General features: G+C 49.8%; 1 protein-coding gene and 5 non-coding genes across 6 annotated transcripts; all 6 read right to left on the bottom strand.

Moving 5' to 3' along the window:
* Positions 1 to 106: 106 nt before the first annotated feature.
* Trnad-guc lies at positions 107 to 178 on the bottom strand. The gene has a single exon. It is a non-coding gene; the product is annotated as a tRNA-Asp (tRNA).
* Positions 179 to 3,287: 3,109 nt separating this feature from the next.
* LOC121834306 lies at positions 3,288 to 5,156 on the bottom strand. Its single transcript, XM_042288083.1, has one exon. It carries the CDS (start codon positions 5,016 to 5,018, stop codon positions 3,834 to 3,836), a length of 1,185 nt encoding a protein of 394 aa, XP_042144017.1. The 5' UTR covers positions 5,019 to 5,156; the 3' UTR covers positions 3,288 to 3,833.
* Positions 5,157 to 5,167: 11 nt separating this feature from the next.
* Trnad-guc lies at positions 5,168 to 5,239 on the bottom strand. The gene has a single exon. It is a non-coding gene; the product is annotated as a tRNA-Asp (tRNA).
* Positions 5,240 to 5,334: 95 nt separating this feature from the next.
* On the bottom strand, positions 5,335 to 5,406 carry Trnad-guc. Its single transcript has one exon. It is a non-coding gene; the product is annotated as a tRNA-Asp (tRNA).
* Positions 5,407 to 5,504: 98 nt separating this feature from the next.
* Positions 5,505 to 5,576, bottom strand: Trnad-guc. The gene has a single exon. It is a non-coding gene; the product is annotated as a tRNA-Asp (tRNA).
* A 5,137-nt stretch (positions 5,577 to 10,713) lies between these two features.
* Positions 10,714 to 10,785, bottom strand: Trnad-guc. The gene has a single exon. It is a non-coding gene; the product is annotated as a tRNA-Asp (tRNA).
* Positions 10,786 to 12,904: the final 2,119 nt, after the last annotated feature.

Genomic DNA, 12,904 nt, shown 5'->3' with positions numbered 1-12,904 from the left:
TAACGAGGAGAGACGGGAATAGCGGGACGGGAACTCTACCGCAACCTGGACTTTTCAATAAAGGAAAAAAAAAAAAAATGTGGGGGTAAAAAAAAAAAAAATTATGCTCCCCGTCGGGGAATCGAACCCCGGTCTCCCGCGTGACAGGCGGGGATACTGACCACTATACTAACGAGGAGTTTTTTTTTTTTTTTTTTTCTTTATTGCCTGTTTTGACAAGAACAACTAAAAGCACAAAGGCACAAACACACATTGACAAATGTTAAGAGCGCGCTGGCCCGTAATCGGACCTCGCGGCAACATTAAAATTTTTCTAGACAGACCAACCTGTCCAACATTAACGTCCAGTCCGGTGGATCAGACAGTGAATGGTATACTTCACGCATGTAAGCGGCACTTTCAATGAGGTACTCTCGTGCGGGCCGAACCTGTGCGTCCGCGTGGTTAACACCCGTCCTCGTCCTCCAAAGACTGTGGAGGCCAAGGAGCATAAACATATCGTAAGGAACACCGCCTTCATTATCTACAGATAGAAACCGTATGCCATGCGCTGTGAGGGGGAAATCTTTCTTGAGCGTTCGCTGCAGGATGTCCCATAGGAACACCGCATCCCAACATTCTAAAAATACATGTTCTATAGTTTCGGGCCTTTTACAAAGGAAACAATTAATTGACCATGGCACAAAAATTCCTTTCTGTTCAAGCCACGGTTTGACAGGTAGCACGCCGCAATGCAATTGAAAGAAAAACGACTTAAGAGAAGGTTTTACCGGCATTCTTTTCACCCTGTTTAAAACATCCTGCCCTGCGCCCTCACAGTACAAAGATCGGTAAAGAGGTATGGGTAAAAGAACATCGACTAAATCTCTATACAGCCTTTTGCGACTGACTGAACTCAGGTATTCGAAGGAGAACCGAACTTTAAGCATCCGAAATGCCATCACAACTTCCCGCGTGAACCCCTGAACGCTCGCGCTTATTTGGTCGCTAGAAGATACTACAAATTCAGGCAGGAAGCTTTGCAAATGCACATTAATAAAAGTTCTCAAGAATACATCTCTCTGATCGCGTAAAAACAAAAACCTGGAAACTATTTGACGTATAAACAGGTGAGACAGTCCAAGGCCTCCACTACGAACTGATCGAAATAAGTTGGTACGGGAACAACGCTCCCAACCTGAATTCCAAATAAAAACAGCGAAGACCCTGTGCAGCCTCTGCACATTGACGCGTGACATAGACAAAACTTGCAAAATATACCATATTTTCGCGATTAAAAATAAATTGCAGACTGTTGCGCGCGCAAACATTGAAAACTCGCGACCTTTCCAACCCTCTGTTTTCGCCCTTACCCTATCAGTCTCCTCATTCCACAGTTGCTTAGTGTCTCGGTAGTGCTGTAGTGGCACACCGAGATACTTCACGGGCAAGGTTGTCCACTGTACGTTCAGAAAAACTTTAGGCGTGGTGGCCCAGTTACCATGCCAGAAACCCGCGCATTTTCCCCAGTTGATTCTACTCGCTGTTTTCTTACAAAAGGAAGATGCTATACTACCCACTTTATGCAGACTGTCATGATCACTACAAAAAACAGCAACGTCATCCGCGTAGGAAAGGACCTTTACTTCGGAAGATTGTAATCTAAAACCTCGTATATTCTCATTATGAATTATTCTTAAACAAAAGGGTTCTAAGTAAATCGCGAATAGCAAAGGGGACAGAGGACAACCTTGCCTAACAGAAGACTGGACGTGGATACTTTCACTAACGCTTCTATTAACAATAATTGACGTGGTACAGTCGGCGTAAGCCATATTTATACCACACAAAAGAACAGAACCAACATTAACATGTTCCAAAATACGAAAAAGAATATCATGTGCAACCCTGTCAAACGCCTTCTCTAAGTCTAGCTGTAGCATGGCAACTCGGCCAGCGAAGGCATCACAACATTCTAGTATGCTTCGAGCCACGTGAATATTTGTACAAATGCTCCGACCTTTTATACCGCACGTCTGATGTGGGCCGACCAGATATGTAATGATATTTTGCAAACGACAAGCTAAGACTTTCATATAAATTTTATAGTCTACATTAGTAAGACTTATCGGTCTGTAAGAGGACACGGATAAAAGTTTCATAGGGTCATCGGATTTAGGGATAAGAACGATATGTGATTTTGAAAAAGATGGCGGTAACACGTTCCTTTGATAGGCCTCGGTCAACACCTCATGCAAAGCTTCTGCGGCCTCCCTCTTAAATGCTTTATAAAACTCCGCACTAAGGCCATCCGGCCCGGACGTTTTGCTAGCACTTAATTCCTCGATCGCAACTGTAAGCTCGCGAACACTAATCGGCTCTTCCAGCCGTTCTCGAACGTGCTCTTCAAGCCTGGGCATGAGCGACAAGAATTCTTTTTCAAACCCGTCCTCTTCTGGAACGCTTTTTCTAAGCAGAAACCGATAAAATTCAACAAAGGCCCCCTCAATCGCTTTCTTATCGCGGATTATCGAGTTACCGACACACAACTCAGTTATCTCCTTGCGCTGTGCATACCGCTTCTCGTCGCTCATCGCGCGCTTCGTCGGTCTTTCGCCCTGCCACAGCTTTTCAGACCGCGAACGCACAATAGCCCCCCTGTATCTTTCGCAGTCGATAACTTCGAGTTGATTCTTCACTTGTCTTATCTCTTGCCCAAACTCGCCCGGCTTCGCACTTTCTTCTAGTAAAAAGGTGCTTAACTGACTACGCAGCGTTTTTTCTTTCTGCCTTCGCTGAAAATTAAGAATACTGCTTCTTTCTATGGCCTCAAGTTTCACTTCCCCTTTAAAAAGTTCCCATCGCTCACCCCACATGGTCGCCTCATTTTCATGCAACTTCCTAAATAATTCTTTTACTTGAACGGTAAAAACTTCATCCTTCACAAGACAGCTATTCATTTTCCAGAGCGACCAGTTCCAATTTGGCTGCTTAACTTTTTTACCAATCGTGAACATTACTAACGAATGATCGCTAAAAGAGACGGGTTGAACAATATAATGGGCACATAGCGGGACAAGATCGAGTGACACATAGGCCCTATCGAGACGCGCATGGCTCGAGCCCTGAAAATGGGTAAAACGAACACCGTTACTAGAGGATACAGAAGCCACGTCCTCCAACGAATTGTTCGTGACAATGTCAGTTAAATAAAAGGCACTCTGGTCGCGAACACGTGTCAAATTCACCCGATCTTGGGGCGCACAAACACAATTAAAATCTCCAAGAAAAATCACAAATCGCTCACAATTAAGGTACTCGCTCAGACCTTCAAAAAAGACCCTGCGCTCGCACTCACGATTGGGCGCATAAACACAAATAACGCGCCATTGCATATTTGAAAAAGAAAAATCACATATTACAAAACGGCCATACGCGCAAGAAATCACGGCGGTCTCAACAAACCCTAGAGACTTCCGAAGAAACAAACAACAACCCCCCGACGTTCCCATAGCGTGCGAAACGCAGACATTAAAAAGAGTTCGAAAAGGCTGCACCATACGGTCTGTCTGCTCTTGACTCTCAACCTTTGTTTCCTGAACGGCAATGATATCCAACTCGTTCTCGGCAAACAGTCGGCTCAGTTGGTACTGCCGACGCCTCGCAGCGAGCCCGCGGACGTTAATCGTGGCGACACGAAAAGGGGCGTCTAATATCACCGCCATTCAGGAAAGGGAGAAAAGACAGACCGCATGGTGCTTACCTCGGAACAACCTGCCGCGTCGGCGCGGTGCAGGTGTCTGTCCTTTGAAGTCGCTGACTCCGTGGCTCTCGGCGAACTGCGGCGCACACATTCACGGCGGAGGCTTGGCTGCCCTCCTGTCCTCCTCCGAAATGTTCGGCCGAACAGGCGCACGTCGCCTCCACAGGGGCACCGTCTTGGCAGGCGGCTCTTCCTTGGTCGCTGCTGCTGGGTCAGCACCGTCGACGTCCCGAGTCCTCTTTGTGGCGAGCTCCGGTGTCACGGCCGTCTCCATGGGCGCGTCGCCTGGTTGTTCAGGGAGGGCGTCGTCGCACGTGTCGGCTGCTCTGACTCCTGGCCTCGGCGCCTCAACGGACGGAACGTCCGGAGACTTGGCCTGGCTCGCCGTCTCAGCACCAAGTGCCTCGTTGACCGCGGACGTGGCCGTGTCGCCCTCGGGCGCCGCCGCTGCTCTCTGCGATGGCGCCGCCCCGGTGTCCGGACCCGCGACGGCCTCCTCGGCGTCGGCCTCGTCCATGAGAAGCTCGGATTTCTCCTCGCCTCCCACAGGACCCACGGCCGCCGCGTAGGTCCTTACGCACTGCGTGTCGTCGTGGCCGAACCGTCGGCAGACGTTGCACTTGGGGACGCGGCACTCCTTGCGGATGTGCCCCGTCCGCTGACACCGCAGGCAGAGCGGCGCCCTGCCCGGCACGACAACGAGGGCGAGCTCACCGGCGACGCGCAGCTGGTGCGGGATGTCGTCGGGAGTCACGCCCCCCTTCAGGCGCAGCACCGCCGTCCGCGTCATGGTGCTGACGCTGTGGCAGCCGTCGATGTGCCACCGCTCCCTGGAGACGTCAAGGACCTTGCCATAAGGCGCCAAGGCTGCCCTCACGTCGTCGTCGCCGACGTTAAAAAGCAGCCAGTGGAGCTTGAGGCGTACGTCCCGGTTGCCCGGGTCGACGACGATGCACCGCCGACCCTTGACGACGAGCTCCGACTCCGCCAGTAGCTTCTTGGACCCCTCGGTAGTCTTGAAGGTGACGGCCCAGACGTGATTCATTTGATACGCCCCGAGGGCGACAACCTCGGGGAGTAGTCCTAAGCGAGCCAGCGCGTCGCGAAAATCTTCGGCGCGATACGGACGTCCCTTAATATCAGCGTGTAAAAAAACCGTATTTACCACGAGTGATCCGGTGGGCAGCGAAGGCAGGATGACAGCGTATTCCTTATCAACGTCCCTGATACCGCGGCCCGCCTGGGCCGCCGAAACCGCTCCGTCGGAGCTAGACATTCCGCGTCCGATCGCTTCGGCTGCCGGAAGTGGAATCCACTATACTAACGAGGAGAGACGGGAATAGCGGGACGGGAACTCTACCGCAACCTGGACTTTTCAATAAAGGAAAAAAAAAATGTGGGGGTAAAAAAAAAAAAAAAATTATGCTCCCCGTCGGGGAATCGAACCCCGGTCTCCCGCGTGACAGGCGGGGATACTGACCACTATACTAACGAGGAGAGACGGGAATAGCGGGACGGGAACTCTACCGCAACCTGGACTTTTCAATAAAGGAAAAAAAAAAAATGTGGGGGTAAAAAAAAAAAAAATTATGCTCCCCGTCGGGGAATCGAACCCCGGTCTCCCGCGTGACAGGCGGGGATACTGACCACTATACTAACGAGGAGAGACGGGAATAGCGGGACGGGAACTCTACCGCAACCTGGACTTTTCAATAAAGGAAAAAAAAAAAAAATGTGGGGGTAAAAAAAAAAAAAAATTATGCTCCCCGTCGGGGAATCGAACCCCGGTCTCCCGCGTGACAGGCGGGGATACTGACCACTATACTAACGAGGATTTTTTTTTTTTTTTCTTTATTGCCTGTTTTGACAATTGCACCAAGTACACACATGAGAGTGTTAAAAGAGAAACCGACAACCTCCGCTAGACTAGCGCGGTTACATTTAAAATCGTTTAAGGCACACCAGCTTTTTTAGAAGCGGCAACCAGTCAGGGGGTTCAGGCTGTGCCGCAAGAACTGTTCGAATGTATGCCACGCTCTCAATAAAGTTTTCTCGCACTGACCGTACATCGACGTCTGCGTGGCGCACAGCCATTCTCGTTTTCCAAATACTGTGAAGACCGAGTACCATAATCATGTCGTACGGAACCCCACCTTCACTTTCGATGGGCAAAAACCGAATACCAAACGGCGTTACAGGAAAGTCCTTTTTTAATGTGCGCTGGAGAATATCCCAATAAAAAATTGCGTCCCAGCATTCGATGAAGACATGCTCTATGGTCTCCGGTCTTTTACAGAGCAGGCAGTTGGTGGTCCATGGAACAAATATCCCCTTACTCTCAAGCCACGACTTCACGGGGAGTGTGCCGCTGTGTAGCCCAAAGAAAAAGGATTTAACCGCTGGTCTTATCGGCATTCTTTTAACTCTTTTTAGTACATCCTGACCCGTTCCCTGCGAATATAGAGATCTGTAAAGGGGTACGGGCAATAAGACGTCAACTAAATCTTTATACAACCTCTTTCGCGTTACATTACTCAGGTATTCTAAAGAAAAACGCACCTTCAACATCTTAAAAGATAAAAGAACTTCTCGCAGGTAACCACGGACACTGCCACTCGCTTCGGTACTCGATGACACCACAAACTCTGGTAGAATATTTCGCATTCTTACTTGGATAACTGTGCGTAAAAAACCATCATTTTGATCACGGAGAAAAATAAACCGAGACACAATTTGTCGGATGAACAGGTGAGACAGTCCTAACCCACCGCATCGCACTGAACGGAACAAATTCGTGCGGGAAGAGCGCTCCCAAACTGATCCCCAAATAAAAACTGCAAATACTCTGTGTATCTTTTGCACGTTGATACGCGACATAGCCAGCGCTTGCAACACATACCACACTTTCGCTATCAAAAAAATATTGCATACAGTAGTCCGTGCAAACATCGAGAGTTCACGACCCTTCCAACTTTCCGCTTTTGTCCGGACCTTCTCCGTCTCCTCGTTCCAATACCGCGAGCTGTCTCGATAATGTTCGAGCGGCACCCCAAGGTACTTGACAGGCATGGCCGTCCACTGGATGTTCAAAAAAACACTAGGCGTCGCGTCCCAGTTACCATGCCAAAAACCAGCACATTTTCCCCAGTTAATCACACTCCCCGTTTTTTTGCAAAAAGAAGATGCAACAGTGACCACCTCGCGCACGCTATCTCGATCAGTACAAAAAACGGCAACGTCGTCCGCGTACGCCAGAACCTTCACCTCGCTTGACTGGATTCTAAAACCATTAATTCTTTCGTCTTGAAGAAGTCGCAAACAAAAGGGTTCTAAATAAATAGCAAAAAGCAAGGGCGACAGTGGGCAACCTTGCCTCACAGAACAGCGGACATCGACAGTCTCACTAACATCCTTATTAACAATTAAGCGCGAAGTACAGTTTTTGTAAGCCATTTTGAGACCGTCTAGAATAACACTACCTACATTAACATACTCCAGAATATTGAAAAGAACTTGATGCGATACGCGGTCGAACGCTTTCTCCAGGTCGAGCTGCAACATTGCAACTCGACTGGAGAAAGCGTCGCAGCATTCTAAAATGCTTCTTGCGACATGTATATTCGTACAAATGGTACGCCCTTTTATACCACACGTCTGATGTGGCCCCACTAAACATTTAATTACGGACTGTAATCTTTGAGCCAGGACCTTCATGTAGATTTTGTAGTCCACATTCGCTAGACTTATAGGTCTGTAGGATGCCACGGACAAAAGTTTTACGGGGTCATCGCTCTTGGGTATAAGGACAGTGTGTGTTCTTAAGAATGATGGCGGCAAAATATTTAAATCATAGGCCTCGGTTAGCACATGGTAAAGGGCATTTGCTGATTCCCATTTAAACATTTTGTAAAACTCGGAGCCTAGGCCGTCAGGACCGGGTGTCTTTCCTGCGCTTAACTCGTCAATGGCCCGCTCTATTTCGCGGACACTAATCGGCGCTTCCAAGCTGATACGAAGATGCTCTTCTAGCTTGGGCATTAGCAGCAAAAACTCGCTGTCAAAACCGTCCTGTAATGGCGCGCAGTGCCCAAGTAACTCGCGATAGTGTTCGACAAACGCCCGTCGAATTGTTATCTTATCACGCGTTACCGAGTGGCCGTAGCTGATTTCGTTTATCTCATTCTGCCGCGCGTACCTCTGTTCGTCACTTAGCGCGCGTTTTGTCGGCTTTTCGCTGCACCAAAGTCTTTCGGCTCGCGCACGCACGACGGCCCCTCTGTAACGTTCTGCGTCAATAATTTCCAACTGGTTCTTGATGTTTCTTATTTCCTGCGCGAACTCGCCGGGCAGAACGCTTTCTTCGCTTAAAAGAATGTCCAATTCACGCCTGAGCTCTTTCTCCTTCCTCTGTCTCTGGTAGTTGAGTAAACTACTTCTTTCTATGGCGTTTATTTTTACCTCCTCTTTAAACAGTTCCCACTTGACCCCCCCCTTCATTTGATCATTCTCTTTTAACTTCTCAAATAAACTGTTAACTGTACTTTTAAAAACCTCGTCCAGAACAAGACTCCCGTTTAATTTCCACAGCGACCAGTTCCACTTTTGCCTTCTGGCTTTCTTTCCAAGGCTGAACATTACTAACGCGTGGTCACTGAACGAGACGGGCTGAACAGTATATTGGTCACAAAACGGTTCGAGATCAAGCGAAATGTAAGCCCTATCGAGTCGGGCATGACTGAAACCCTGAAAATGAGTAAACTGAACCTTGCCTGTGGAGGCAAGGCGCGCGACGTCTTCCAATTCATGTTCTGCAATAATATCACTTAAATAAATGGCACTGTGGTCGCGAATAGGGACTTGATTCACACGTTCCTCTGGCGCGCACACACAATTAAAATCCCCTAAAAGAATAATCATTCTTTCACTTTCAAGGTACGCCCTTATACCTTCAAAAAAAAACTTTTCGCTCACTGTCGCGATTTGGCGCATAAACGCAAATTACACGCCACTCGATATTCGAAAAAGAAAAATCACAGTACACAAAACGACCGGAAGTGCACGAAACCACAGCAATCTCTGTGATGCCAATCGATTGCCGAATAAATAAACAGCAACCCCCTGACAAACCAACTGAATGTGCAACGCATACATTAAAACGAGATCGAAAAGGTTGCACCATGCGGTCAGTCTGTTCCTGGCTTTCTACTTTCGTTTCTTGGACGGCGACAATATCAAGCTCGTTGTCCGCGAACAGTCGGCTAAGCTGGTATTGTCGGCGCCTCGCTGCCATCCCGCGGACGTTTATGGTGGCAATGCGTAAGGGCGCTTCTAATCTTAGTGCCATTCCAGGAGGAGAGAGACCGCATGGTGCTTACCTCGGGTTCGGAGCCGTGTATTGCGTTTCGACGAGAAACTAGCGTCCGACTGTCCACCACGCATACCCCGAGGCCTCAAGCTAGCCACGGTCGGAAACTCACGGGGGTGGCTTGACCACTCTTGCATCGTCGCCAGGGACCTTCGGCTTGACGTTGAGCCGTGGCCTCCTGAAGGGGGCCGCCTTCAGAGGTGGCTCCTCGTGGTTTGACACGCTGGGGCCCGTGCTGGCGTCCTCGTGAGTCCTTTTGGTGGTAAGGCCACTTGCCGAGGCCTCCACGTCAACCATGGATCCGTCAACGGCAGAGTCCTTAACGACGCTGATTTCTGCGCCGCTCGGTGTAACGTTCTCTGCCGTAGGAACCTCTGACCGCCCAGCTTGCCTCGTAGCGTCCGTACCAGGTGCCGCGTCAACCGTGCCTTTCGTCCCGTCACCTTCAGGTGCTGGTGTAACGTCCGCTTTTGGGGCTGCCCTGTCGGAAGTACCCGAGGCGGCCTCCTCGGCATCGGCCACGTCCATGAGGTGCTCCAAGTTATCGTCGCTCCCCACGGGTCCTGCGACGCTTGCGTAGGTTCGGACGCACTGGCTCTCGTCGTGGCCAAAGCGACGGCAGAGCGCACAGCGCGGTACTCGGCACTCCCTCCGAATGTGGCCCTTGCCCTTGCACCGTAGGCAGAGCGGGGCTCTGCCAGGCACCACTACTAACACTAGGTCGCCGGCGATACGCAGTTGATGGGGGAGGTCGTCCACCGTGACACCAGGCCCCAACTTGAGGGACACCGACCGCGTTGTCGACCCCATGTCCGGGCATCCTGGGACGCGCCACTTGTCTCTTGTGATTCCTGTCACTTTTCCAAAAGGCGCCAGGGCCGCCCGTACCTCTTCGTCAGGGACGTGATGCAGCAGCCAGTGGAGCTTGAGCCGGGTGTCCTGGTTACTCGGGTCCACCACGACGCAGCGGCCGTCCTTGACTTTGAAGTCTGCGACGGCTTGCAGCTTCTTTTTCCCCTCGGCGCTCTTGAAGGTGACAGCCCAAACGTGATTGTACTGATACGCCCCCAAAGCGAGCACCTCTGGGAGAAGTGCAACACGTGCAAGGGCGTCCCGAAAATGCTCAAGACGATAGGGCCGAGCTTTCGTGTCGGCATGCAAAAATGCCGTGTGTAGAACAGATGGTCCTGATGGCAGCGACGGCAAAATGATTTCATACTCCTGTGATGCAGCGTCAGCATTCCTGTTACCGCGGCCCGACTGGGCCGCTGAAACCGCTCCGACGGAGCTCATGATAAGAACGTCCGACGCGTTCGGCAGCCGGAAGTCGAATCTCTATACTAACGAGGAGAGACGGGAATAGCGGGACGGGAACTCTAGCGCAGCATGGACTTTTCAATAAAGTAAAACAAAAAACTTGGTGTAAGAAAAAAAAATATGCTCCTGGTCGGGGAATCGAACCCCGGTCTCCCGCGTGACAGGCGGGGATACTGACCACTATACTAACGAGGAGAGACGGGAATAGCGGGACGGGAACTCTACCGCAACCAGGACTTTTCAATAAAGGAAAAAAAAAAATGTGGGGGTAAAAAAAAAAAAAATTATGCTCCCCGTCGGGGAATCGAACCCCGGTCTCCCGCGTGACAGGCGGGGATACTGACCACTATACTAACGAGGAGTTTTTTTTTTTTTTTTTTTTTTTCTTTATTGCAACTGGAACAGCACATGTCAGTTCAATTTAAAAAAGCGCTGCAAGTCTTCTGCAGGGCACGTTAAAAGGCTCTCATTTCTAAGAGAGATTTACAAAGACCTAGCCACCCGGGCTTAGGCTCGCGCGTAGAAAAAACACTCTCAACTTGCTTTACTAGTGAGAAAAAATAGAAGCGTACTTCTTTGACATTGGGGTCGGCATGCCTTACTGCCATGCGCGAGCGCCAAATACTACAAAGGCCCAAAAGAAAAAACATGTCAAAAGGCACACAGTCGTCATTCGTCACGTCCAAGAAACGAATACCTGATGGGGTGACTCGCAGCTCTTTCTTTAGCGTGCGCTGAAGCACATCCCAGAAAAAGACCGCATCCATGCAAAAAATGAAAACATGCTCAATAGTTTCAGGTTGCTTGCATAAAAGGCAATCGACCGTCCACGGGACATCAATACCCTTTTCCCTTAGCCACACCTTGACCGGCAACGTATTGGTGTGTAGCTTAAAAAAAAAAGTTTTCACTGAATGTGGTACGCACATACGCTTCACTCGATTTAACACATCGTGGCCGCCATTACAGAAAAGTGTTCGATACATTGGTGTCGGGAACAAACTGACCACCAAATCGCGCGCGAGCGCTTTCTTGCTCACTAGAGACAAGTACTCCAAAGAAAAACGTGCAGACAAAAAGCGAACTGATTCAACAACCTCCTTTTGAAATCCCACGAGTCTTGTTGGCTCGCCGCCGCAAGAGGAAACAAGAAAGGATGGCAAATGAGGAGACAGTTTTGTCTGGATGAAGGTGCGGATGAACGGTTGCTCCTGGTCTCGCAGAAAAAAGAAACGCGATACTAGCTGTTTAACAAACAAATGGGACAGCCCAAGCCCCCCGTGGCGTACCCGGTGAAAAAGATTGTCCCTCCTCATGGGTTCCCAGTTAGACCCCCAGATGAACAAAGCAAAAACACGGTGAAACTTCTGAACGTTAACACGTGCACAATGTATGGCTTGCAAAACATACCACATCTTTGAAATCAGAAAAATATTGCAAACTGCCGCCCTCGCAAAGATGGACAGATCACGGTGCCTCCAACGAGAAGCACGGCTGTCCAGATCGGCGGCGACCCCCGACCAAAATGTTTTGCTGCTGCGGTAGCAATTTAGAGGTACGCCCAGGTATGCGCAGGGCACGCGGTCCCAGCTAACGCCTTCGTACTCCGAAGGCGTTGTGGCCCATGCGCCGTGCCAAAACCCGCGGCACTTGTCCCAGTTTATGGCAGCGCCGGTCGCGTCACAGAAAGCCTTTGCCAAAGACACCGCGGCACTGACACTTTTCTTATCGCTGGAAAACACTGCGACGTCATCTGCGTAACTTATAACTTTTACCTCGGCATTTTCCAGCCGAAAACCCCGACAATCCTTACTGTTCAAGACGCTTAAACAAAAGAGCTCCAAATACAAATTAAATAAAAGCGGCGACATGGGACATCCCTGCCTCACGGACGTTCGCACGAAAATCGGCTCGGTCACCTCTTTGTTTATGACGAGACGTGTGGTGCAATCTTTATAGGCCATTTTGGCACCTTCCAAAATAACGTCTCCGACGTTCACACGATTTAAAACATCAAAAAGGACGTCGTGCCTGACACGATCGAAGGCCTTGTCCAAGTCTATTTGGAGCATGGCTACTTGGCCCATGCCCGCATCACACGCTTCCAAGACACTGCGCGCGACATGCACGTTCGTCGTGATGCTCCGGCCCTGGATCCCACACGTTTGGTGTTCCCCGATAAGTTTGCAAGCAACACTTTGAAAACGTCGCGCTAAAATCTTTGCAAAAACTTTGTAATCTACGTTACACAGGGTGATCGGGCGGTAACCAGTGATTCGCCGTAGTTTAGCGACGTCGTCACTTTTTGGTATAAAAACAGTATGTGTTCGCGTATAAGAAGGCGGTAACATTTTCCGCTCATACGCTTTACCAAAAACTTGTAACAATAAACTGGCGAGTACGCCCTTGAATTTCTTGAAAAACTCGGCACTTACTCCATCGGGTCCCGGCGTTTTCGAGTTTGGCAGGTCGTCTATCGC

Source organism: Ixodes scapularis, unplaced genomic scaffold (assembly GCF_016920785.2).
Source record: "Ixodes scapularis isolate PalLabHiFi unplaced genomic scaffold, ASM1692078v2 ptg001080l_1__unscaffolded, whole genome shotgun sequence".
Taxonomy (NCBI): domain Eukaryota; kingdom Metazoa; phylum Arthropoda; class Arachnida; order Ixodida; family Ixodidae; genus Ixodes; species Ixodes scapularis.
This window is presented reverse-complemented; position numbering and strand designations above follow the sequence as displayed.

Bases quoted from the DNA above. Each gene is read 5' to 3' on its own strand.
- LOC121834306 (XM_042288083.1), bottom strand. From the start codon at position 5,018: ATGTCTAGCTCCGACGGAGCGGTTTCGGCGGCCCAGGCGGGCCGCGGT.